General features: G+C 44.3%; 1 protein-coding gene across 9 annotated transcripts in view; it reads left to right on the top strand.

Moving 5' to 3' along the window:
- Window positions 1-9342: 9342 nt before the first annotated feature.
- Window positions 9343-26909, top strand: part of CREBBP (CREB binding protein) — a 95365-nt gene continuing 77798 nt past the window's right edge. For 4 of the 9 annotated variants that reach the window (XM_062635571.1, XM_062635581.1, XM_062635598.1 and 1 more), the window contains exons 1-2: window positions 9343-9789; window positions 22583-23295. In XM_062635571.1, the coding sequence (XP_062491555.1) occupies window positions 9705-9789; window positions 22583-23295 (798 nt within the window). In that variant the 5' untranslated portion in view covers window positions 9343-9704. The remainder of the gene's footprint in view (window positions 9790-22582; window positions 23296-26909) is intronic. The other 5 variants (XM_062635590.1, XM_062635634.1, XM_062635606.1 and 2 more) reach the window with 2 other exon arrangements.

The raw sequence follows: 26909 nt of genomic DNA on the forward strand, positions 1-26909 counted from the left end.
TGGGTGATGTGGAGCTGCTCTGGCTCCACTCCCCTGATGAGCACAAGGCTGGGGGAGCTTTAATGGCTAATGTGGGGTAGAAAGAACAGCAGGAAAAAAAGGGAGTTTCTCTTCTTAACACCTTATCTGCTGTTGGCTTAAGTAAACAGAAAAACAAGTGACAAGATCATCTGAGGATGATCTAAGACCTAAGCAGAGAGCACACGTATATGGCTGTGCACATCAGCAGCCAACCTGTTGAATTCAGTGTTGTAGGAAGTGAGCAGCATGCATAAGGTGGATAGGTTGGTTTGAAGAGTTAATCCTGTTATAATTAGACACAGTGTTGTAACAGCAAAATCATAGAGTCAGGAATCAGAGGGTGATTTACCAAGACCTTACAGTGTGTCAAGTCTTGCAAGTACAGGACAGGAGTAGTGCGCAGAACAAAAATAACTCAGCCTCATGCTTAAAGAAATGGAGCAATAATCTGAAAGAGCTGGGAGAGGCTTCTCTGTCCAACAGACAAGGTGTTTGGCCTTGAGGAACTGCAGGCGAGAAAAGTATCATGTGCAATCAAGGACACAAAGTCCAAACAAATTAGAATACATTTGGACTAATGTGCAGTGATGTGCATGTACGCTAAAAGTGCTTCCTGACCTTTATAGGGATTGTTTCATACCCTGGAGCATGACATTTTATTACTCTTGCCTTCTACATAGTTTATCATAAAAAAATATTATTTTGGCTATAAAATTATTCACCTTCATTTTAAGCTCAGCAATAGTATTCAACTTTCTGATCCTTTTTGAAACTAATTTCCCCAGGCAAATTACATACTGTGCTGGGAGATTCTTTCAGCTTTAAATTGTCCTGCCATTAATGTCACAGAATGGGACAGCACAGCTGAGAGAACGATCATGTTTTTGATAAACTTGAAAGCAGTGGAGTACAGCACCTCACTGGAGTTGCTCTCACACGTGTTTTCCAGTAGAAATTATCCCAGTTTTTCCTGTACTGATTATCACCACCACAACAGGACACTTTTTCTGCCCTGCTCTGATCCCTTCACCTGAGCTAGAAGCCGTAATGACAACAATTATTTCTATTTTCACCTGAGCCCATTATTTAAGCACTATGCAAATGCATTGCAAAAGGTGATTTCTGCTGAAAAAGGTCTTTCAGCTAAAGCCCTCCTGCTGTGTTTGGGAGAAACTCTGGATTGAATCAACAAAAAGGGCTTGGGTTTGGCTCTGCCGTACTCTACAGTGGGCATCCAGGAGATGCCAGGTTGTGGATGTCCCATCTCTGGAAGTGTTCAAGTCCAGGTTGGACAGGGCCTTGAACCTGGTCTAGTGGAAGGTTGTTCCTGCCCATGGCAGGGGGTTGGAACTGGATGAGCTTTAATGTTCCTTCCAACCCAAACCAGTCTATGGTTCTATGATTCAGACAGCTGATTGCAAGCCAAGAGGGAAGTGAGATGCATCTGAGTGGGATGCATGAAAGCCAGACCTTACCAAAGGAGCTCTTTTGAGAAAACCACAGAGCTAAAGAAATAGTAGTGCCTTTGAACTGGTTGTTGCTGTAAGAAGAAAATATTAGGAATTTGGTTTGAAGCAAACTGATGTGAAAAATTCAGTGAGAGCAAGATTGGTGAAATGATAGATTTTGGTCACTTGTGCTTTCTTACTCTCACTTGTCCTTTCTTACTCTCACTTGTCCTTTCTTGCTCCTTTTATTTTGCCAGTTTCAGAGTGAAAAGCTGGTTTTAAAGCTTAGTTCATGCAGCATGGAAATTAAATGGGTTTCTTTATCAATTAATAGATCAGAAGGTTTCAGTGCTTTCCTAATTCCAAACATGAAACCTCAGGGGTTTTCTGAATCCTTGCTGAATACCTGAACGTGCGAGAGTTATTCACCTGCAGAAAGGTGCAGTTTTCCACAAATGTGTTGTTTGCCAGAAAGAGGGGGGAAAAAGCCATCATCACCCAACTCTACCAGTTCCCCAGAAATGCTGAGAAGACAACCAGCATTTAGTTTCTCCTACAAATTGCAGTTTCTAAACCAGAAGTAGGTGTCTATCCTGCTTGACATCTGCCACTGTAATATTCTGATATCCAGCCTTACACCACAATCTGCTTGGCTTGGTCCCATGTCTCCTGAACCACAGCTCCTGAGCAGGAGGGCCATCAAGGGACCACCATGTCCACCCACCCCAAGGCTGAGCCTGGAGCTTGATCTCTCCTGATAGCTGCCTTGGCCAAGGTGGTGATGGGGACCAGACACCCACAGCATGCCTTAGCTGGACCAGACACCCACAGCATGCCCTCTTCAAGCAACATGGGGCAGGACCACAGGAGCTCCCACATTGAACTAGACAGCACTGAGCTGTGAGATCATGTGAGTGTTGTTTTTTTTTTGTTCAAAACAAGGAAAGAACCCTTGTGGTGAAGGAAGAGCGAGGCCAGAGGAACAAACAGGTGGTTAATGTATTCACCTTGTCAACCCAGCTCAATGGGCTACCTGCCCTGATGAATATTGAAGGATTTTATACAAATTGGAACTGGTTCAGCAGGGCAGTTTCCCAGAGACCCAGCCCAGAAGGGCTTCCTGGTCGCAGCTGGGGGCCCTTTCCTAAAAGGGAGGAAAGCACAGTCACAGCTTTGCTCAAAGGCTTGAGGAGGGTAAGGACCCCTGTTCCTTTTCAGGGTGAGCTGTGGAAGATAAAGGCTGGAAGTGCCAGCCTACACAAAATTTAGGTGCCTTGGGAAAGCAGAGGCTGAGCAGAGTCTTGGTGGTGAATGGGTGCTCAAGACAGCAGTAGGACAGGGAAGCCCTGGGTAGGAGGTGACCATTTTGCCCAAAAAGTTTAGACTGGGGACAGCGGTTGGGGTGTGCAGAGACGCACAGGGCTGTTGTGCATTCACCTTTGGAGGTGGTCTCTGCCCCGAGCGGGCTTTTTGTACGCATGATGGTAAGTGACAGGGCCTCAGTAAGGACAGGACAGCCACCTCTGATAACTTAGACAGAGTTAACTCTAGAAGCTTAACACAAAAAGCAATGGAGCTGTCTGCCACCTAAACCCAAAACATTTCACAGAGTTGGTTTTTAATCCAGGTGACAGAGAGAGGCAGACACTACAAAAGAGCTTGGTATTGCTCTCTGGATAATTTCAGGAGTTCAACAGAGTCTCTGATGAGAAATAAAGTTTTTTAAAAGGTGTGAGGGTCTGAAGCCAAAGCAAAAAGCTCACAGGTTGCTGGGCAAGCCAGGACTGACACTTGACAAGGAAGAGAAAATTTTCCAGGAATAAAGCTCCTAGAGATAACCAAAAGTCTTGCACTAAAGCTGTGATTGACACCAAGAGCTTCTCTATGGAAGAGAACTGAGGCAGAGAGACAGGCAAGGCCCAATGGAGCATGAACAATAGCAGAGCAGTTCTGTTGTGGCTACCTCTACCTGCCAGGATGATGGCAGAGTAGGGGAAAGCTGTGGCTTGGCTTTGCAAAGGCTCAGGAGAATTTTGAGCACAGTTGACTAACAGGATGATGGTGAGACTATGAGCTCAGGTGGAGTTTGCATGGGAGCATCAGATTTTGCTACATCAGAAAAATAAGGGCAGTCCACCAGAATGCAAGGAGGGCATTTCCAAATATCATCTTTGACACTTAGGTGGAAGTCAATGCATTGCTGTGAGCACTGCTACCAATAAAAAAAGAAAGCTGTACACATAGCTGAACTATGAGATTTATAGTAATTAATTCACTTCCACAAAAGAAATATACAGTCTATCCAAGTAGGTTAATAAATGCTTGGATGGCATTTGATCGAATGGAGAAATGCTTATTGTGGTAAAATGTGCTGAGCCCTTGATCTCATCTCTCTATGCCCTCATGGAAAGAGCAGAGGACAGAAGTGGCCGAGGAGGAACCTTCCAAGGGACAGCAAATCACCCAATCCCCCATACTGGGGCAGAGGTTCGAAGATGAACATGTTACTGCTCTGGGATGCATGGAGTGAACAGAAGAAAGAATGGATGGAGACACCAGGTCTGAAGGGAAGGATGAGGTCTTTCTCTGAGACACAGGTTCAGGCAAGAGGTGGATTCTGTGGTGAGCTCGGTGGAAGGGAGTGTGAACAGTGCTCACAGCTCAGCACACTAACCTGGACTGCCATTCATTTGGGATTTAGCTAATGCCAAGCTGTTACACACAGCACCTGAAGAGCTTGCAAATGCTCCCTCCTACTGCCTGTGGGATGGGGAAGGCCAAATCTTTGACAGAGGGAGAAGGCAGAGAGCAGGGAGGTGGAAAACACTAAAATCTTCCTATCTAAAATGGCCAGTGTATCTTTGGGCATCTCTGTGTGCTCTAGCAAAGGATCTTTCACTGTAATCTGCAGGGGAACAAAAGGTTTCTTGTCTTTAATTTGGCCCATGTTGGCTGAAACCACCCATAAGGCACTAATTGCAACTGCTAAAAGGGAGCTGGCAGACATGAAACTTTCCCAGATTACTATTTTATGGATAGAAATACGGTTTTCAGAATGACCATGAGCCTGGGTGAGAGCTGGTGTCAGGCAGACAAAACTGTAATGTGACAGAGCTCAAAGACAATATTTTTCATAGCAGTTTGACTTTAAAACAAATGGACTGTTGTCTCTTAGACATAGTGCAGATTTTATACAGATTTTTCTTAATAGTTCATCAGGCACGGCTGAAGTACAGGCCAACTCCAGCGAAAGGGCTTCACATTTTGGACATAAGAAAAAAGGACCTCTCGGAGTGACAAATTTGATTATGTGGGTGGCGGAAGACTGTGTGACACTGTGAACTGTTCTCACTTCCGTGAGATACCCTTGCTTGTTTCATGGATGATTCCTCTACATCAGTGTTATGCTGGTAGAGAGGATGGGCAGGATTTTGAGCAGTAGTAACATCCATGGCTGCATCCAGTCCCCACTAGACTCTATTCAACAAGTAGGTAGGAAATGGCTTTAAAATAATACATATGTACTGAAAAGGCAGACAGAATCAGATCTGGCCAGCGCTTGACAGCATTAAATGACAGGATGGCACCTATGGAGCATGGCTAGCCACCTGCAGACACATTGTTTTGCATAAAATGAAGCAAAGAGACCACTTGGGAAGTTAGCCAGCCTCTGTAGCCCAAGCAGCTGAGGTTTTGCAGAAGTGCATAGACATACATAGCTAAACACAAAAAAGCACTAACAGCACAGTGATTGCGGTCCCAGGGGTTACCACCACTTCCTGAACACCACAAGAATTCACAATTACAATGAAAATCAGAAGCCAGAAACAACAGTTGTTTCACATGAAGTTGCTACACAATCCCATGAGTGCAGGGTGTGTGTAACCAGACAGATGTCCTTGGAAAAAGAATGGGCAGCACCTTCTGTGGCAGACAGGAGGAGAGAAGGTAACAAGTGCTGGGCTTGTCTTTTTGCCTGGGACAGCTTCATCTCACAGCACACAGTGATGGTCAGGCCCTCAGATGCTGGGATGTAATGTTACCAGGAAAACCAGACTCTTATTCCCTATGAGAACTGCTTTGGTGATGCCACAGTGACTACAAGTTACCGGGCAGAGATCCTCAGAAGTTCTTTAGACATTGTTTATTGTTTGGCTGTAAGGTTTTGGGGTCACAAGCTATAGAAATGATACTTCCATGTTTTGGCCAGGGAAGGAAGGTAGGATCTAAGAAACTGTGTCTTTAAGCAGCTTACTTCTGGGGACAGGAAGTCTGGGAATGGGCTGCGGCAGTGCAGATTTTATTATGCAATTTCTCTTGGAACTAGTCTCTGAATAAAGAAGTTATCCATTAAGCACCTGCTTCACCGTGCCTCCTGAGCAGCACAGATTAATTCCTCAGGATCCAAGAAAGGGTTTAACTATCAGCTGGAGGAGTGGGAAGCTGTGCTCTGGGATCAAAACTGGGAATCCTGGGTGCAAGTTTGCAGTGGTAGGGCTCGTTTGCTTGCTGTATAATGTCTTTCAAAGAGTTTCCATTCTTTCCACTAAATCCTTCTACTCCATTTAAATTCTTCTGTGTTTGGCATTACCAGTGGGTGAGGCTACCAGCTCTTGCAATACTGATACCAAAGGGCTATGATACCCCAAGCATTGAAGAAGTATTAAGCCTTTTGGTTATTGATTCATAGCCCTGTTTGCAGGGGCAGTGGATAACAGTCAAGGGCTTCCTCTGCCTTCTGTGATTAACCCAATGCTGTTCTAACCCCATGGCAGGGAGCAACTGGGGCCATCCTAAGGGGACATTGTGTCACAAAGAAGCTGTGGGACACAGGAGCAATAGGGCCCTCTTCTGCTTCCCTTACTGCTTGGGTTACAGGATTCCCTCCTTCCAAAGCACTTCTTCCATCTCCCACTCTGTCCCCAGGACCCACAGCCCGCCTCTTGCTTCCCCCCCCTCCCCAATTTCGCTGATGTGGCAAGCCTGACGCTGTAAAGATAGAGGAGGTCTCAGCTAATGGGAGAGGAACCATGGCCTGCATGAGCTGTCCCATATGCTCCCTGTTCCCAACACTGAGTATCTAGTGTTGCTTGGGCAGGCACACATACACACCAGCTGCTGGTGCAGCAGTGGTGGTGTCCAGGGCCCCTTGCGCAGTGGCTGTACTGGTGTAACATCAGTGAACTGTCTAACACCAGGCAGCATGAACATCTTCCTGGAAGTAGACGGTAGCTGTGGGACCACTCGGCTTCTATCCCCAGTGGTAAATCTCCATCCTGACTTCATGCCAGAGCTTCAGAGTTGCTGGAACTGGATGATCTTTAAAGTCCCTTTCAACTCAGACCATCCTATGATATAATGGGAAAGGCAAGCACAAAAGGTTATCCAAAATACAGTTTAAAATGCATTGCCCAAACTTCTTAAAAAGTGGAAGCAGCAGACAGCAAAGAGCACTGGTGTCCTCAGCTGTTCCTGACAGAGAATCTCACCTGATTTCCACCCCACCCCCCCAACAGCAAAACATTTTCCCTCAACCTGAACTGGGGAAATGCCTTATATCACAGTAAACCACTGCTGGACAAGAGCTGGTGCTCTCACATCTCGAGCTGCTATGAGACACCAAACCCTGTCACACACTGAGCCATCCTAAACCAGACAGGAACTCACTGCTTTTGAAGGAAATTAAAGCAGGCATAACCAGAGAGCACTTACTTACGTACTAATTAGTAATATAGTGACAGAAGCAGAGGCCTGTAAGAGACCTCCAGTGTGATTACAGTCAGACCTCAGCGAGGACAGGCACCATGTAAATAAATACAGAATCTGCAAGTTAATGTAATGAAATGCATGTAAATGTAGAAGTAAATGTAATGAATTCGAGTTTTGTAGTAAACAGAAGGCAGACTTGCTCTTCATAAAAGAAGATGTCATTATAGATCTTCTTTAAACCAATAAAATATTTCTGATTAATCCATCTTGGCTTATGGACTTCATCAACACATCCTCAGGATTGTCTCAGTGCCCTTCTCCAGCCTATCCTCTGGTGTGGCTGCTCTTTGGGGACATACCTACATGTAGGCAATGAAAACAGCCCCAAGCAACCCATTTGGGCACAAGGAGGAATGCTGCCACATTGGCACGTCACTGTGGCTTATATGACCTGCTTCTCAGGTTGGGAACCAGTATGGAAATCCACAGAAGTATGTGAGCTCCAGTCCCATAAACCTGTTTTGGGCTGGGGAAGTCTGTCTAGACAGAACACGAGGTATTTGTTAAGCAAGGCTGGGTTCAGTGCTGGTGCCTGAGCCATTGGGCTGGCTACAATCAGCTCAGGTTGGAGATCTGCAAAGCCCCACTGTGGAGCCAGCACAGCCACATATGACAGTTGAGGAGCAGGAGGAAGCCGAGCCCATGGGTGTGCACAGAAAGAAGCCTATCAGCCAGACCACAGCAACCCCTCACATGGTGCAGGCACAAGGAGGACGCAGAGGTGCAGAGGAGGCTGTGTAGGTTCATCAGGAAGGCAAGAGGAAGCCCAGAACAAGTGGGGGATGCTGGGTGAAGCCTGGGGGGGATACAAGCATCCCATGGCCTCAGCATCACCTAAAGGCCTCACTAGGTGTCACCCCCTGAACTCAACACTTGAAGAAGCAGGAGGGCACTGGCTGCCGTGGCCACCACTGACTGTGTCAGGAGTGTTAGGTCCTGCTGCACCTCAGCTCTGAGGGGAATCTGGGCCAGTGAAAGGGGTTATGAATGCTTCATCCCTGGCAGTGTTCAAGGCCAGGTTGGACAGAGCCTTGGGTGACATGGCTTAGTGTGAGGTGTCCCTGCCCATTGCAGGGGGGGGTTGGAACTTGATGATCTTAAGGTCCTTTCCAACCCTAACTATTTTGTGATTCTGTGATGCTCTGAGGATGATATTGAGAGGGGACATCTGTGGTGGGACTGAAAAAGGAGACTGAGGGGAGAAAGAGGGTAAACGGGCTGGGGGGTGGGGGGTGGGGGGGTGAAATGAGGGGAGGGTAATGTGAGGAACAACAGAGACGGGACACTGTAAAGGTGCTGATCGGCAACCCTGACAGGACCAAGGAGGGGAGACTGAGGAAAGACAGACTCTGTCTCCCCGCACTCAGCGGGGGGAAAGGTGGAGGTGGGGATAACCAAGCAGGACGCTGACAAGGGGACCGAGGCGGAAGGGCATCCCTCTCCACCTGAGGGGGGCGATCACCCGGTCCCAGCGCGCCCCGACCCCGCCGCCGAACACCCGACGACGGCCTCGCCTTCTTCCGGCACCGCTCGCGCCTTTCCGGCGGCGGCGGGGGCGGCGGGGGGAGCGTGCCCCGTGCGCGGTGACGCCATGCGCAGGCCCCGCCCCCGCCCCGCCCCCATGGTCTCTGGAAAAGAGAAGAGAAAAAAAAACTTTTTTTTTTAATTGAGGAATCAACAGCCGCCATCTTGTCGCGGAGCCGGAGCGCGGCGCGAGCGGAGCGGGGCCGGGCCGGGCCGGGCCGGGGCAGCGGGGCCGCCCGCCGGGACACGGGCAGCCGCGCCGAGCGCCGCCGACGGGCAGACGGGCTCGAGGCAGCGAGGCAGAGCCGGCCGGAGCCAGCCGAACGCCGCCGCCGGGACCGGGAGCCGCGGCCGCCGCCGCGCCGCGCTCATTGTTTTGGGGCGTTTTTCTGGTGTTTTCGGGGTTTTTCCGGTTTTTTGTGGGTTTTTGCTAATTTTTTTTTACCCCTCCCTCCTTCCTCCTCCTCCCTCCCCCCCCCTCCCCTACCTCGGCCGCGGTTCAGGCCGCGGGCGGGGGCGGCGGCCGCCGCGGGGCTGGGGCGAAACCCCCGGCGCGGAGGGGAGGGGACGGGGCGCGGCGGCGGGGCCCGAGCTGGGGGGCGCTATGCGTCCCGAGTGACTGCCTGAGCCGCCATCCGGGCACCTCCGCAGCGGCGGCCGGGCGGGGGAAGAGGCCGGGAGGCGCGAGTCCGGCAGGGAGGGGGCGCTGGGCTCTTCCCCACCCCGCCCCGAACCCTCCTCCCCTGCGGCCTGCTGCGGCGGCGGCGGCCCGGCTCGGGTATGGGGGAGCGGGGGCCGCCGCCGGTCGGGCACTGAGCGGCGCTGTTGCTCGGCGGTGGGTTCCCCTTTGGAGGAGCGGGGAGAAAGCGAGCTTCACCCCCCCACGGTCTCCCCACCTCGATAACGATTACCGGCTCGGCAGCCTCTCCTCGGCCCGCTACCATGGCGGAGAACTTACTCGACGGGCCGCCCAACCCCAAGCGAGCCAAGCTCAACTCGCCGGGCTTCTCTGCCAGCGATAGCACAGGTAAGGCCTGCGGGGCGGTGCGGGGGCGGCCGGGCTTCACCGGCGGTTCCCCCCCCCCAACACCATTTCTTTCCCTCCGGCGCGCGGTCGGGCCTGAAGGCCGCTGGGCCCAAGCGCCCGCTGGAGGGAAAGGGGCGGGGGGAACCGCCCGCCCTTCGCCGGTTCCCGGCGGGGGTGGGAACCGGCCTGGCGAGGTGCCGGGAAAGGGGGGAAGGATCCCTCCCGGAGCGGCTGGGCCTTCTCCATTCGAAGTTACCAGGCGGGACCCGAACGCCAAGTATCGTCCCGGCTATAAATAGCGGTAGGGAGAGACGACTAAGGCCTTTTGAGTTGAATTCCCTTTCCTCCATCATTGACCACTACTTATTCATTTTAATGGTAAAAGAGTGGAGGGATCCACCTCGGCTTGAGGGTACCCAGGTGAGAAGAGTTGTGGGTAGGGAAGGAGAAAACCCAGCAGTAGGAAGCACTGACTTCCCTGCTTCTTTCACGGAGTGGTCGGGGTTTCTGTCTCCGCTTCTTAAAACCCATATATTGCCCACAGCTACAGCCCCAAAGCAGACAGTCTCTTCCCTTCTCCCCATGTGTGAAACGCACCGTGGAATAAAAACTCCTTAATAGCATATTAACATTTTTCATTTCCCACCTGTAACCCTGGTTTACCGCGCTTGGCTTGAAACATTCCAAGTGTTTTCCTTTAAGAAACACAACGTGTAGGCAATAATTGAAGTTGTGGCTTACTCGTGTGATGAAATGTCCAGAAGACTGGCAGTCACCGCGACTTGTCGCGTAGTGTCTTCAGCGTGCCCATGCCTTTTTTTTCCCCAATCATAATGGTTTCATAGGTAGTAAAGTGCATCAAAATGTCTCATTTCCAGCAAGCGTGTGCCCGTTGTAAATACGCACGTGTGTGCATAACAGCATGTGTCCATGTACTGACGTCTTTCAGTGTACCAGCTGTTTTAATCACTGAAACGGTGGCTTTGTAGGAGCATGAAGTATGTTGGACTTGCGTTTCTGTTTTCAGAGATTAATGAATCTTTTTGAAGGGACAGTGATAAGTTAATCATGCTGTGCCTGCTGTGCTTTTTTATAGACTGAAAAAATTATTACTATAATTTGGCTGATAAATTCTGTGAGTTTTTTTTGGGTTTGCTTAATCTGCATTTGGCAGTAGTTTAGAAATACTTCAGTCCTTTCAGTTTGGGGGTGTGTGTGTGTGTTACGGAATCTTTTTCTTCTCAGCCTACAAATAAGCATGCCAAAAAGAAACGGTATTTAGAGTAAGAACTGGTAGAGAATATCTAGGTGAGGTTTTGTGATTGAATTATGCTAATCCTTTTCATGGAAGCAGTAGAATGTCATACGGGAGGCTGATATGCGAGTTGCTACGAAATGCACTGCAGTAACTTGGGGAAAGCGCAGTTCTTTAGTTCTTCAGCTAGACGTTTTAGACTCTACTGGTAGGTAGTGAAAGGTGTTTGAAGCGGTGTCTTTCTTGTTTTTTTCTTTCTTTTTTTGAAGTTCACTTGGTCTGTTCTGGAATGCTTCAGCCATAATTACGTCCTGTTCAGCAAGTTCTCATGTGTCTCAGTTAGCTCTGTGCAGTGCTAGATATGTAAACTCCAGCATCTGCATGAAGTTTTGCACGGCTAAGGGGGCCTTTGGTCACCAGAGATAGCACACACCGTGTTGTATTTGAACAAGTAGAAGTATGTCCGTAGTGTTCAGTTGCCGTCCTGGTGTTCTTTAGGCAAAAATACCTGTTTGAGAGTGCAGGTAAAGTTAGAAGAGCCTTTTCCAGAAAACTCTCCTGAGGTTTTTTTGCCAGCAGCTAATGCTGCTTGTTGAAAGACTGCTGAACGTTTCTGTGCGTTGTAGGTAATACAAATAGTAGGTGTAGTGATTGCTATCAAATACCTGCTTCTGAACCTAAACCGGTCTGCTTCTTTGCACCGAAGCTTCAATGAAAAAATTGTTGCAACCCGGAGAGTTGCCTTTGTGAGCATAGGTGCTCAGGGAGGTGGGTTTGAGGTTTGTGCCCAGAATGAGTAGCAAGCTGTGTATTGGTTAACTGAATGGGAATGGCAGTTGTAAACCCATGCTGTTTGCTGCTGCAGTAGCTTGCGTGACTGGGACGTGCTTTAAAAGATGTTGTGTTAGGCCTGCTTGTACAGTTCTGTTGCTGAGAAGTACAGCTCAGAGCCTGAAGATACTTGTTACTGAGCGCAGTGGTGCCGTGGTGAAGGGTCTGGTGGCAGGCCTGAACGTTTGGCAGAAAAGCAAATGCTTGTCCCTGTTGATATTTTGCTTTATGCTTTGATGCAATGATGTTAAGAAACTCTTGCCAGGGTAAATTTTAGCTGCCTTTAATTTTTCTGATAAAAATAGCTCCTCATCTTACCAGAGCAACTGAAATTGGTCTGCTTTACGTTCTGAAAGTGCACCTTTTCTGTTAAACTTAAGCAGCTAAATCAAATGTCTTGTCTCAGAGAAGGGAGTAGAGATGAAAGGGTAACAGAAAAGTGAGCTGTGACCATTGCTAACTTTCATGGTAGTCCCATTTTGCAGTTGCCCCGTTGCTCTTTGTGTCAGTAAGGAAGGTTGAGACTCATGGCTTGCTGTTTCTGTGCAGTATTGAACAAGCTGGCTCCTGTGGTAAAATGTCCATGGGAAAGACTTTTCCTTGTCTATCCAGGTAAGAGTAGTGTGCTTGTCTAATTGCCACTCTTAGATGCATGATGTTTTTCATACCTGAGCACTTGTCTTCTCTGTAACTGTTACGAGGCATTCTCATTTAGTGTGCTTCAGAATAAACCATGGACTTACAGAAAAACAGAATTACAGTAACTTTGGTTATGGCAGTGTATTATTTTAACATCAGGTGTCATGATTATGTTGTATGTTGTCAGCATTGGTCCTTGGGCAGAATATATAGTGAGCTGGCAGCATTCTTGAGCTGGTCTCAGTCTGAACTCTGTATGTGGATTGTGAGAAACCTGTTTGAATGGAGCAGCAACGAAGCTGGTGCTTTGTGAGTGCCCCTTCACTGTGGCTCTGTGGGTAGCTTGGTGGTAGTCTGTGTTGCATTGCAAGTAAGGCTTCTGTCTGCGTTTGTTGCATACCCGACAGCTTCTGCTCTCATAGAGCTGTGCTCAGTCCAGAAATGACAGATCGTGAGCAGCTTCAGAAGTCCATTAGAACTGGATTTTCACCTCGTATTTTCTCATGTATGTGGTTTTTGTTGGGTTGTTTTGTTTTTTGGTTGTTTTTTTTTCCTCCACAACTTCAGCTCATAAACAGATTAAGCAGTATGGCTGCTGCTGCAAAAGCTGCAGGCTGAGATCTCTGGTAATTCACGTTCTCTTTATGGCCCGTCGTGTCAGCGTCGCAGTGCCTGCATTTTCAAACTGGGGAAAGACTGGCCTTGTCGCACATGCCTTTGTATGTGCTGAGATAAGTAGATCTCTGACTAACTCCCAGCAAGCTACAGAGCTGTGCAGGAGGGAGTTTGTGGCGCTACGCAGCCTGATTTGATCCTGCTCTCCTGCTGAAAACCAGATAGGTGTATTTCTGTGGATTTAGGTTTAAAAGAGGTGGGCTACCTTTAAAACAAATTAGCTTAAGGAGACACAGCAAGGCTTTCTAACCTTATGTTCGCATAGTTAGCTGAGACTGCAAATGGACTGACATCTCGGTGATCTAAAACCAGATTCTGTTTGTGCACATGAAAGCATTAGTATGTGTGTTTTAGGAGGGTTCATTCCCATATAGTTGAAAAGTTTCATGGAAGTCTGTTTAATTAGTCTGCTCTTGGTTTATAGGATGTGTGCAAAATTTGAGTGTCAGTTGCGTGCTGTGACAGTAAGAATCACTTTTATACACGTGCTTTTCTCCATCTCTCCCTGGAATAAGGAAACAGGCAATTCTATTAAGTGAACAAACCTGGATTTACAAGGTAGAAATTGGGGGAAGAAACTTTTCTTCTGAAAAGATGTAGGTGAAGGGGTGTGTGTATTTATAATTATTTCACAGGGGTGTCCTTTGTTTCATGGTACTTTTCCTATTCCAGCTATTACTATTTTCTCCATGACTGACCTGCATAACTTCACACGTGCAGTTGTAATATGGGACAGCAGATTTAGAGATTAGCTCATTTATTGAGAATCTAGTGCAGCTAATTTCTTACCGATTCATGAGGCATTGCTGACAGCAGATTATTGTGTACTTTCTCATTGTTGGAGGTTTTTTTAATAGGTTTTTCCAAGGAGTTTAACACTAACATCTGTGTGAGATGAAGAGTTGAGCAGATGATCTGCCAGCCTGATTTTAAGTGGCAGTCCTGTGGTTGCGCCTGTTTCTTTTTTTGAAATTCATACTTTGAGTGACAATTGTTTATGTACTTGGGAGTTTATCAAATTGATTCCTTCCCTGTTCATGACTTAAAATCAACTTGGTAAGTGCTGTTCTGTGCTGTGGCATATTGCTGCTAGAGAAGCACTGCCAGCAGCAGGCTGGAATAAGACTGTGCTCAAGGGTTTGGTCTTTGTTGTACCCCAGAGATCTCCTGATAGCTTGTGAAATGATTCCCAGTTTTCTGTTGCAGATTATTCACTTTCCATTCTGGTTGAATATTCCTAGGAGTCAGAGTCCAGTGCCATTAATTATTTCTACAACAACATGCTGTGTTTCACTATTATGTCTGCAGCTTCACGTTACAAAAAAAATCTACCTATTCTTGGTGTTTATTTTTATTAGTGATACTGCATTCTGCTGTTACCTGCTAACAGAGCAAAACATGAACAAAAGTTTATTAGCAAAGTACAGCAGGTTAATGTGAAATCAGAGTGGAAGGGGTAGTTGAAAAACAGAATTTGAAAAATTCTGGGATTTGTTCTTACACAATGAAAAAGCATGTGGGTAGCTTAGAAATTTGACACTTCCACCCTAATTTGGTTTACGCTTTCAAGAATTTTTGCTTTGTATATCTTCCTTTTAACATGTTATGTTTTCCATCTGTCTTCTCAGATGTCTAAGATACAGAGAGAACCTAAAACTTTTATTTGCAAAACTCTAATAGAGGTGTCTCAACAAATACTATAAAGTATTGTGCAGAATCATGGTGTGAATCAAAAGAAAATGGAAACTTCTCACTGGTAATTGGCAGTCATAACTCAGAATCTAAATCTCTTGACGTAAATCTTCAAAGCTTCACTTAATCTGTCCTCTCCTCTTATTCACTGCCATTGAGAAATAAGGATCTTATTTAGAATGTTGGATAAATACAGTATCATTGACTTGCAATAATTTTCTGTATGTATATTTCTATTTATGCATATATAAGTGTAAAATAATCTGCTTCTCCGATGGTCATCTTTAATGTTGCGAGAACTTCCTCAGTAAGACAGTGTTGTCAGGAGTTGCTTTCTCTGGGTGACATGCTCCCCTTTCTCATGGGCAGGCATTATTCCATTGCTGCTGTTGGACATCTCTGAGTCAGGCATCAGAGCTGGCTCTGTTCTGTTGCACAGTGTGAGGGGAAAAAGGACCATTAGATTCTAGCCCCTGGCTGTGTGTGTCGCACCTGAAGGACATGAGCTTCTCTTGCTCTGCCCACCTTTAGCACTGCTAGTACTTTGACAGCTGTTGTAGTGGGTGTTGTCGATGACATAGCTTCTGTGTCGTCATCTGCAGTTTAATCTAATGGAGCAAAGAAATGTGCAAGAGACTACAGCTCAATAAGTACTGAATGTAAATCTGGTTTATAGTAGCTATGAAGTTCATTCCTAAGGTTTGTAAACTCCTTTAAGGAAAAGTATTAATGAGAATGGTTCAGAACAGCCTTATCTCTGAAATTAATACGTGAGGGCATTGGGGTTTTTGTATTCAGGCAGCTATGCTTGGAAGCTTTTTTTGAGTGAAATATATAGAAATCATTAGTTTTAAGTGGATGTCTATTGTTGCTTCCTCATGCACATTTGGTTTATTTTGTGTTGTGCGTTCTTACTCAGCTGAATTTGAGCAGCTAGGCAAATGACCCTTTACTTCTAATTTGGTATCAAAAATAAGGAGGAAAAAGTGGCATTAAAATAACAAGAAAGAAAACATGCCTTTTGCAGCTATTATACATCATAAAGGAGACACAGTTTTGCTTGTGCCTTAGTAATCTTGCATAACAATTTTTGGGTTTGTTTCATAATATTACTTCAAGTACATATAAATCATTGCTATTTTAATCTTCACAGAATAGACCTGTTCTGTGCTTCTGTTAAGGAAGGTAAAGGTAGGAACTTCCTGAAAAGTAGTAGTTGATGGGATGAGAAGGCAGTCTTGCTTCTGTTAATGTGCTCCAGGAACACTAAAATATTTAAGCTTCATCAGGATGATCTTGTGAATGAGAAGCTGATGTTACCAGTGGGGCGGTCTCCCAGTGTGTAGGCAGATTGCCTCCTATTCCTTCTGTCTAGATTTCTGCTCTTATGGCAAAGAAAATTACTGAAGCCTTTTGGTCAGTAAGTATATGTAGCCTGATTGTCACCCACAATATGACAATAGTAATGTCTGTGTTGTAGATTCTACTGGGTAGGATTTAAAGTTACTCACAAGAATGGGCACAGCAATGGTGTCAAAACAGTGAAGACACCTTAGGAAAAAATCCAGAGGAAGAAGGGTTATGGAGAGGCTCTGTAGGATCACAGGAAAGCAAAGTCAGCCCATCATTTGCCATCCAGTGCTTCCAAGAACAGACGAGATTGAGCACTCTTGTTGGGCTGCTTCTGCTGCACATTTTGGGGATTATTTTGTTTTTATTCTCATCTGGCATCTGGGAAGAGATGAGAGAGTAGCTTCTTACCTGATTGCACTTCTCATATTTGGTTCTGTGTATTAACTTTGGTTCCAGATACATTTAATGTGCCCTTACTTTACTTGAATGTTCCAATATTAAAAACATTTATTTATTTTAATGGAAGGGTAGATCTGAAAACAGGGATTATTCCTGAAAGAGGCTAATGTCTTAGGTTTTCTGGACCTTCAACACAAATTGTATTTTCATTATGAGCACAGCAAAAGAGAGATGGTGGAGACAATTGGGATGAGTACAGTGTAGAGAAACCTGAGGATAGGACATTGTAATACACAACATGCAAGGAGAAGGAGAGGCTGGGAAGTAAACTCAATGTGATCAAGGAAGGATCTCAGTTTATACTGTTCTGTCTTGGGGGGAGTGAGAAAAAGCTGGGGGCAGAACAGTCGGTCATCCCCCTGTCAGGTAGTTACCACACACATCACTTGTGGTACAGAGGATATAGACACTGCATTTTTTCCCATCCTGACTTGCATGCCTGGTGTTCGGTCTGGTGTAAGAAACTTTTTTAAAACTGAATCAATAATACTGGTAATATTGCAGTAGAGGTTAGATGAGAACTCATTCTTTTTCATTAGCTTCTTGATTTGTTCACTCTGTGTAATGAGCTTCAGTTTTGAAAAGTCACTTAGATGTTGAAGTCTTACAAAAATGTATTTGAGGAGATTTTAGGAGCTTGTAGCTACTTCAGGATTAACTAGATTTTAAGCTGATAGTGTCCCTTTTGGTTATTGGGATGCACAAAATAGGTCTCATTTAATAGATTTTAGGAACTGTGTCACTATTTAGTTGCATATCTGTACCCTGAATGGTATCCATCTTATGGGGAATCATGCTTGCAAGAAGACAAGGTGCAAAGTAAGCATGGTAAGAATGAGTAATTCCCCAAACACACCACACCTTCCCCCCTCCAAAAAAAAAAAAAAATCCCAGCCGTAGTAAGGCAAGAAAAGGTGTTATACCCATTTTCAAGAAAAGCTAAAAGGACAGTGCAGTCAACTACAGGCAAGTCAGCCTCCCTTCCATCCTGGGAAGATAATAGAGGTGCTGGAGTGGATTTAGTGAAGGGCTGCCAAGGAGGTCAGGGCCTGGGCTACAGCCCTCCTGATGTCCCTTCCAACTTCAGTGTGAACCTGTAAGTGAGAGACCACTGTGATAATTATTCCAACGAGTTTCCTAGAGGCAAATACCTAGAATGCCTTTAGGTGAGGCTCATTTCTGTTTAAAGGTGTATTTGAATTTTGACTGGTCTACTGACTTAAGAGCAAGCAAACGAACTATTTCTTTCTCATCCCAAATGCAAGTGGTTCATAAAGATCAGGCATAAATAAATAAATATAAATATCCCAATCTCTTTATCATGCAAGCCATAACTTGTTGGAACCCAGTCAGATGTCTCCTCTCATTTCCTCCTCACTGCCCACCACCCAACCAATGGGCTTTCCTTGGCCCAGCCAGGTCCCTCAATGCTGTCTTTCTCAACCTGGTTGTTAAACATCATCTTCTGAAAGTCAGGGTCAGTTTGCAGTCTCTCTCTGTCTTGTTAGGTTAAGATGCTAATGTAAAGATTGTTCTACAAATACGTTGCTCAGTTGCTTTAAAACATATGTGCTTATTGTCTTCTATGAAACAATAAATTACAGAATCCTCAGACCTCAAAAGGAGGTTGGAATGGATGTGTAATTCCTGACTGCACCGAACAGTATTGCTATTGAGTTGAGTTACCTGACATCGAATTTTAGGGAATGACTGGAGCTCTGAACTGTTGAGGCTTTGTTTACTGGGGTCTGGCATGATTGAAAGAAGCCTTACAAAACAAAATTGGGCTCACTGAAATGTAACAGCTATGTTGGCAGGAAAGAAAGGCACAGTGAAAATACTGCTTGTATTGCAGTGTGACTTCAGTGTCTGCTCTGTGGAAGGGCAGTCAAAGTTTGTAATGGGAAAACTCCAAATCACGTTTCAAGTGGAGATTATGCAGGAAGAAATGAAACTGAGTTTGGTAGTTCTTCTGCTTGTTGTGTGATATGTTTGAGATACTAAAGCATGTAAAAAAAATACCTTAGAATGTTTGTCGCCTCTCAAGGCTGAGCTAAAGAGAGGGGGAAATGGTGACATTGAAACAAGTTAATTGAGTATTTATGTTAAGAAAATGTCTCCTGATAACAGTTGCAGGTAGTCATACAGCTGGAGATGTTCTGCCGTAAGAAAGCAATGCAGTTTGTTTTTCTTCTCAGAAGGCTTAGAAGGAAACAGAACATCTTTTTTTATTCTGGTTACTGAAAGTGTTGTCCAGGAAGGCAGAAAGCTGTGACATTTAAGCTCACAAAACTGAAATTAGGAGAGTGTGTGTCTCAAGTGTGGTTATCTTTATGTGTGAAGATAGCTGCTCAAAGAAGGCAAAATTCTCAAATTGGAAAAGGAGCTTTTTGGGAGGAGTGGGGGTGTTGTAGCTGCCTCGTGGTTTTCCATCCCTTTTGAAAGACATGTTATCTCTGGGTTTTGGCACTCTCCTGTTAAGAGGACATTTGTGTTTGTGTAACAGAGGTAATGAAAGGTGTGAGATTTAGGATCAGAAGTGGTGTGTTAGTGATGAGACGCTATGAAGTGGGTCTCCACAGCCTTAGGCAGTTCTCCTGCTTTCACACAGGCACTGAAACTAGATGTATGTGCCTTACTAGTTAAGGGAGTCTAACCTTTAAAATGAAGACTGCTTTTACTATTCTGTTGCATGCTAGTTGGGTTTGGGAGACGGAGTAGGTACAAAGCTCTGTAATTGGGGTGGGATTCCTCAGTGTAGGTGTTATTTGAGCGTTGCTTCAGGTAACTATAAAGGCGAAGGCATCTCTTGATTTTTTAGACTCTTGGTAGCTGCCACTGACATTGACATAGTCAAACCATTGAGAATGGAAGCAGTTAAGTTCTTCTCATGAGGATGGGGGGCTAAGGTTGCTTCTCATTTTGCTACCAGTAGAAATGGGCCACATTCTTCTTACAGCAGATTTTTACCTGTGTATAAGTACATTTATTATTTTTATAACTGCCAAGACAATCTTTTTATCTTTATGGGTTTGTTGCAGACATACTCAAGTAGACTTTTGTTTTCTGTTTTATAACTATTGTAAAAAGTGCCTTGTGTTGATGTTTTTAATGTACATGACTGACTAAAATATAAAAGCAGGAAGATTAATCGTTGCCTCTATGTTTGGATACTCAGGGAGTTTTTACACGGCCACCATGCTAAGCTGTTTACCTGCTTTTTATTTTCCTGCTGGAAGAGCTGTAAACTTTCCATGCCTAACCTTAATGTATAGCCTTCTTACAGGAGCCTTAAGAGTGGTAGATGATTTTAGGTTTTAAGAGGCAGTATTCCCAAATGCTTTTTTCAATCTTTTTGTAAACTGCAAAAACATTTCCAGCTCTTGGCTCTGGTGAGACTGTTAAGAGTCTGGCCAGCCAAACAAAAAAGATTTGAGTACTTGTACTCCAGCATCCCATTTTGAAATGCAACTGGAAAAAAAATGCTCTTCTTTTTTTAAGCTACAGCACCATCTTCCCCTTCCACATTTTGTCACTTCTCCTCTGCCCCTGGCCCTTTTAGTCATTAAATATTAACTATTTTGGTGCAGAAGCTTGAGAAGACATAGTTTCATGGGCCTTATGGAAGTTGTCAAATCAAGCAGTGTAAACCTTGAACTTCCCAGCGAGCTGGGATGGTGAGCTGTTTAGCAAAAATGGCAAAGCCTCAGCCATAGACCCTGTGTCACCTTAGTGACATGCAGACAGATGGCTTTGGTCATGCTCCAGGCTGCAGCCTTCTGTATGCAGGGAGATGGGCTGTGCTCTGGGGACCTGGGACTTGCTTGTGGCCAGGTGGGGCTTGATGCTGAAAACAGGCAATGGAGTTTTCATCAGGGGAGTTAGAGAGGGATGGAAGGCTAAAAATAGTGAAATCTTGGAAGCAGGAAAAGTAGAATCAAAAGATATAGTAAGAGACACAGATTGCACCATCGTATCGAGTAGCTGTGTGGGAAAGAGGAAGTGAAGCAATCACTGAAGGTATACCAGGAATTTCTGTGAAGACGAGCTGAAAAGGTGAACTAAACAAGAGAAGGGAAAGGTGGCAAGTAAGAGAGAAATTAAAAATACTTTCATGAACCTAGCTAATGAAAATGTTAGTTTGTTACTTGCCTGCTTGAAAGGGCATAGCTCTGTTCCTGAGCTGGGGTGTATTTTGTCACAGCTAACTTCATGCCAGCCTGCAAAGCTGCTTCAGAGCTGACTGACCTCAGTAGGTCATGATGGCAAGATTCAGGACTCTAAGCTGCCATGAGCACCTCAAAACAGGCAGAATTTAACATTTTTGTATGTGTTTACTGTGACTGTGTAATTCACTGGTCATTGCAATACATCTGAAAACTTCCATTCGTTTTTCTTCAGTGCGGCTGAATTGAAAACTTGAGTGCTGATGAAATGCATTGTGTTCAGATGTACTGAGGTGTCTTGGTAATGCATCATGGTGTGGTCTTACAGGTTATGTGTTGTTTGGGTTTTGTTATTTCTTCTCAATGCAGTTAGAGTGGTCCATGCTGTCACTTATGCTGCTTTTGCAACCTGAGCCCTACACCAACTTTTTGCAGTTGAAGAGTGAGAGGTTTTTAGGGCTAGCTTGGCGGGAGCCAAAATAAAGTTTTCACACTTTTCTGTTATGTTACAGTAAAAAGTGGTTGGTTTAGATCACATCCTTGGGGCGCAAAGCTTTTCTGACATGTGCTGCATGTTTGAACAACTACTCTGATGAATTGAGGCTAGTCTGTATGTATTGCTGTATGTACTTGTCCTTAGGTCTTCAAATATATAACTTGCCTTCACATGGAAGTACCTATACAAAGTGAGCTCACCTACTATTTTTAGTTACATGCTAAAATAATTCTTACACAGAGGCTGCTTATGATGTGCAATAAAACATTTTGGTGAACCTGAGTTGCTCCTTTTGAAAACAAAATGAAAAACCCCCACTGCTTTTTATCAGTCTGGATGCTCAGCCAGGCAGAGCAGTTCCTTCAAGTGGCTTAATGAAGATTAGATTGATTTATTTCACTCATCTGGAGAGTGTGTGGATTACCTCTGTCAATATTGGGCATGATAAATGAGGGCTGGGCACTTAAGAGAGCAGTTTGAATTATTTGAGCTGTTCAGGGGATCAAGAGTGACTTGATTCAAGAGACATTATGAGGAGAAAATGCTGAGCGCCTTTTGGGATCTTCTGAGATAGTGGATCGTGATGCAAATCAATAACTAGAAACTGATAATGCATGTGTTTATATGTGAGACTGGGATCAAACTACTGAAGAAATAGCTGTTATCTTCTAATCAAGTTTTGAAGCCTAGCTGGAGATGTTATTTGGCCATGCGCAAACAGAAATTACAAGGTTGAGGTAGGATTGCTGGGTGAAATGCAGTGGTTTGGGATTATATAGGAGGTCAGAGAAGGTGATTTAATCATTCTTTTGGGAGAATAAATGTGTAGGGAAAAAATCTCTTGATATTTTTGCTGCCTTCTGTTAGCTAAAACTAGAGAAATTGAGGAGTTAGGCTAAATCAGATCATCATATATGTACCAGCTTAGTTTCTTAAGCTTGGTACAATGTTTTGTTAAAAATCTTGTGAAAAAACAACTTGTTGGCTATCCTTATCCTGTGTGGTTGTGTGTGAGTGTGCAGTACATACCAAGAACTGTGCTTTCTGAAAGGCTCGTGAGTGTGTGTCGTGGAGACCCTTGCTTGTTGGTTGGGTTGTTGAACCTTGGGTAAAGATGTACCTTAATGCATGTCATTGTGTAGGACTGCTGCAAAATACTGTAGATAAGTGTTTTAGTTACTTTTTTGTCATTTTTTTCTGACCTTTATTTCTGTTTTTAACTTGTAGATTTTGGATCTTTGTTTGACTTGGAAAATGATCTTCCTGATGAGCTGATCCCCAATGGCGAGTTGGGCCTTTTAAACAGCAGTGGGAACCTTGTTCCAGATGCAGCTTCCAAACACAAGCAACTTTCTGAACTTCTAAGGGGAGGCAGCGGCTCTTCCTTAAACCCAGGAATTGGAAATGTGAACTCAAATAGCCCTGTCCAGCAAGGAGTTGGTAGTCAAGTTCAAGGGCAGCCGAACAGTGCTAATATTGGTAATCTGGGTGCTATGGGTAAAAGTCCCTTAAACCAGGGAGACTCTTCTGCTTCTGGCCTGGCAAAGCAAGCAGCCAGCACCTCTGGACCTACCACACCTGCGTCACAAACTCTGAACTCTCAAGCACAAAAACAAGTAGGGCTGGTGACGAGCAGCCCTGCAACATCACAGACTGGACCTGGGATATGTATGAATACTAATTTCAGTCAGACACACCAGAGCCTTCTCAACAGTAATTCTGGTCACAGTTTAATGAATCAGCCTCAGCAAGGACAAGGGCAGGTAATGAATGGATCTCTTGGGGCAGCTGGAAGAGGAAGGGGAGCAGGAATGCAATATTCTGCCCCTGCCATGCAGGGGAATGCAGGCAGTGTGCTGGCAGAGACTTTAACCCAAGTATCTCCACAGATGGCTGGTCACACCGGACTGAACACAGCACAGACAGGAGCAATAACTAAAGTATGTACAAATACTTTGATATATTCTATTTATTGCACTTGTTTTTTCTCCACACAGGTGTTCAGAACATTTAGTAGATTCTTTTCTGAAACAGAACTAAAGAATGCACTTTCTTGAGTCTGTAGTTACCTGTTTCAGTCACCAGTGATACCATGAAAGCAAGATAATTGAAACAGTATTTCTCATGTAATGAGAAATGAAAGCGCTTGTTGAAAAACGCATCCTTAAATTTAAAAGTTGGATAGTATCTTAGCAGGGTGGATTAGAAATGAGCAGCATAATCCTGCAGAAAGGAAGAGAAGATTACTTCTGTGCAGAATCGCAATTTAGTTGCCAGACAACAATATTTTCTAAAGTGATGTGAAAACTTAAGTATTTGTAATTGAAGGGAGAGGTGTGACAATCGGTCCCCTTGTCAAGGACCACTGTCAACAGCTGTGCAGTGAGTGTTTCCAAATCTAGAGGAACTGGTCTGAAAACATCAAATTTCACATAGATTGTCAAAGTAACGTGAAGTCTGTGAAAGGGAAGGGCAGTGTCGGGGCAGGAAGTCTAATCCAGTGACCATTGTTGAACGGCAGGGAATATATACACCTGAAAGTATCTGCCCCTGCTTGGGGCACTGTGCTACTCCCTGCTTGATATAGTCCTTGTTTTTTATTTCTTGAGCTTAGAGAAGTGTCTTGATTGCTGCTCCTCTTGTCTCAATTAGACAGCAGTGTGCCTCATCTCTTGGCTGTGTTGCTTTGGTACGGCTCCTTTGTGAAATTTTGGTGGCAGGCCCACCATATTTTGATATGTAGAAAAAGATAATTTTCTTATCTCTGATATTTTATCTCTTCATAGATCACTAGTCATTGTCACTTGTTAGCGCATAAATGTTAGCTCATTGATGTGTTAAGAATAATGAAAAAAATGCATTGCCTGATATGAAAGTGTGTGTCATCTCTGAAGAAATGCTGACATTGCTGTGGAAAACTATATAGTTAATTTTTACTTTTCAGAAATAAAAACCGTAAGAAGTCTTTTCTCTGCAGTGAAGGGGATACCTTTGCTCAAGCAGGGGATGCTTGTGATCTTAGTAAAGGTGTAGCATGTGAAAGTGGATATGGCTGTTTCCAGCTCCCAAATTTGCGACATTGGTTATGTGAGGCAGGTTGGTGTGCGCATAGAGAATCAGCTTATCTTTCTTTTTCTTTCTTCTGAAATATGTGGGAAGAGTGACAAAACCCAATTATATGGCTTATTTCTGTAAACTTCTGGATATCTAATTTCTTAGATTTTTCCTAGTCACTATGCAGTTACATGGCAAAGCTACTAATTTACCATGTGAACTAGCCAAGTAGAATTACCTCAAAGCAAAGGGGCTTGCTTGAGGTCTTCATCTGATGAAGTAATGTGTGAGCCTGGTGGGGGGAGGTTCAGTAATGTCTTGGTTTAAAATAAACAGACCCACCTTGGTAAGGAATAAGCCACCACTCAGACAGATTTCATTCTTCAAGGACTTCACTGTTAGCCTGATGCCAGCTGCAAATGGGATTCACCAGCTTGGGAAGGTGATCTGTACTTTGTCAGCACATCTTCAAGAAGTAAGGGAAAAGTTAATTTGAACAAGAAATACATTGGAAAAGAATAGAGGAAGTATCCCAGTTAAATAGTTTGTCCTCGTATGCGGTGCTGTGCTCCTGTGCACTGGTGATGCACTTCCAAAAGACCAGAGCAAAAGTAGTGCTTTCAAAGTCCTTACACAGGAAGTTGTTTGGAGAAACTGAGAAAGTAGGGCTGCTTAATGACAGAGCAGAAATGATAAAATGGTGCTTCCATGAAGGGGCATGTAAGAGAAAACAGTTCTTAAAATTTGGCCAGTTTATTAAGAATAGAAGCTAAGGTATTTTCCAGGGCTCAACCTCTTGTTGAACAAGATGAAGCTTAAAAGATTAGTGGGTTTTGTTTTGTTTTCAAGTTTTACTTTATTTACAGCTTAATTTTGTCATAGTAAGACAGCAGGTGAGCACAGTGTTTTACACAAATATTTTTGGAACAAATTACTTGCTCCCTGAATTTTCTTCTGACAGGCAGAAGCATTCTCTGTTTTTGCCATTTTCTTAGTTGGCATTTGAGGATTGGCATCCTTGTCCAGTCTCTCCCCATCCTCCAGTTTTTATCCTGATAGGATGATCAGACATGATTGTGTGTTAGCTTTTTTGCTTATTAATGCTCCAGTTGTGGTGAAGGCTTTCAAGAAGAGTGAAGAAACACTTCAGTCAGCCAGTTTGTCCTTCCAGAAACTGAAATTTCTGCTGAAGGAGACTGGGGGTTAGTTTAATTTTTCACCTTCTGTTCCTCGATGTTTTCTACTTAATGTATGCTGTTTAAAAGATTCAAAGAGCAGTAATAAAAGTGGTGAGGCAGCTGATGTACCTAATAGTGAATGTGCCTAACTTGGCTTAAAATGTAGCTGCCATCATGCTTGAAGATCTGTGTTAAGGCTGGAGATGAATTCTGGAAGGGTGATGGCTGTAGTGCTCTATCCAAAGGGAAAGGAAAGTATGAAATACAAATGCAGAAAAAGAAAATATTTTAAAGAACTTTTTAAACCCAAGATTTTCTCATTCTGTTTAAAATAAGTGATGTGTATCACTGATTAAAACCTCATTCTAGTGTGGCTCAGAAGCCTGTCTTTCTCAATTCAGTGTGTTTATAGGCGGTGTGTAGCACTTGTGACCCTTTATGGTTTGGGTCTAGTTTGGAGCAAGACCTTGTTCCTTGATGGCTTGTTCTAATCCTTTAGTAAATTACTAATCAAGAAAAGTCCATTGCTTTTTCTGTTTTTCTTTCTTATGGTATGTTTTTATAAGCATTCTTTCTAGTAAGAGAAAAAGGGAAAAGAAAAATCCTGATTCTCATCCCTTCACCTGCTCTCAGAAATAACTTGGATTCATCTCATCTGGAGCATCATAAGCCAATACTGTTAATTTTGAGCAGAACTTGCCGTTTTAAGGCAGCTCTAGACAGAATGAAAAGTACACTAGAAGTGAGCATGGTATCTTGAGCTTGTGATCGATGTGCTTGCATAAGCTGAAAGCGGTGGTTCAACCTTACCCTGAACCAGTTTAAAAGGGCATGAAGAATAACTGATACTCTATGTCAGAGGGCTATAATGTGCTTGAGATCAAGACAGCTGTTTTTCCATTGGCAGGGGGAGATTAAAGCAAAATACTTCCTCAGTCTATACAGATGTGAACAAAGGATTTCATAGATTTCATATGGTCCACTCTGAGAAGCAACCTGTCAATCGATACAAGTTAGGCAATACCTATTAAAGTCATAGTTATGTTTTCTTGGGAGTGTATGGCGTGTTCTTGATAGCCTAGAATGTTTTTGGAAATGGGCAGTAGCATAGTCCTTGAGGAGGTTTTGTGAATTAAAGCTACAGCTATTTACTGTATCAAGGATTTGAATTCTTCCTTGGCCGTGACTTTGCAGTCTGCATATTCAGATTTATTTAGAGCACCTGCTTTGTGGCATTTGACTTATCTGAGATAATCTTGAAACCTCTGAGGAAACTTCTCTTTTATACTACTGTGCGTACTTCTGCTCTCCTCACTACCACT

The sequence above is a fragment of the Pezoporus occidentalis genome, unplaced genomic scaffold (assembly GCF_034315485.1).
Source record: "Pezoporus occidentalis ecotype Australia unplaced genomic scaffold, CSIRO_AGI_Poc_V1 ctg113, whole genome shotgun sequence".
NCBI lineage: Eukaryota > Metazoa > Chordata > Aves > Psittaciformes > Psittacidae > Pezoporus > Pezoporus occidentalis.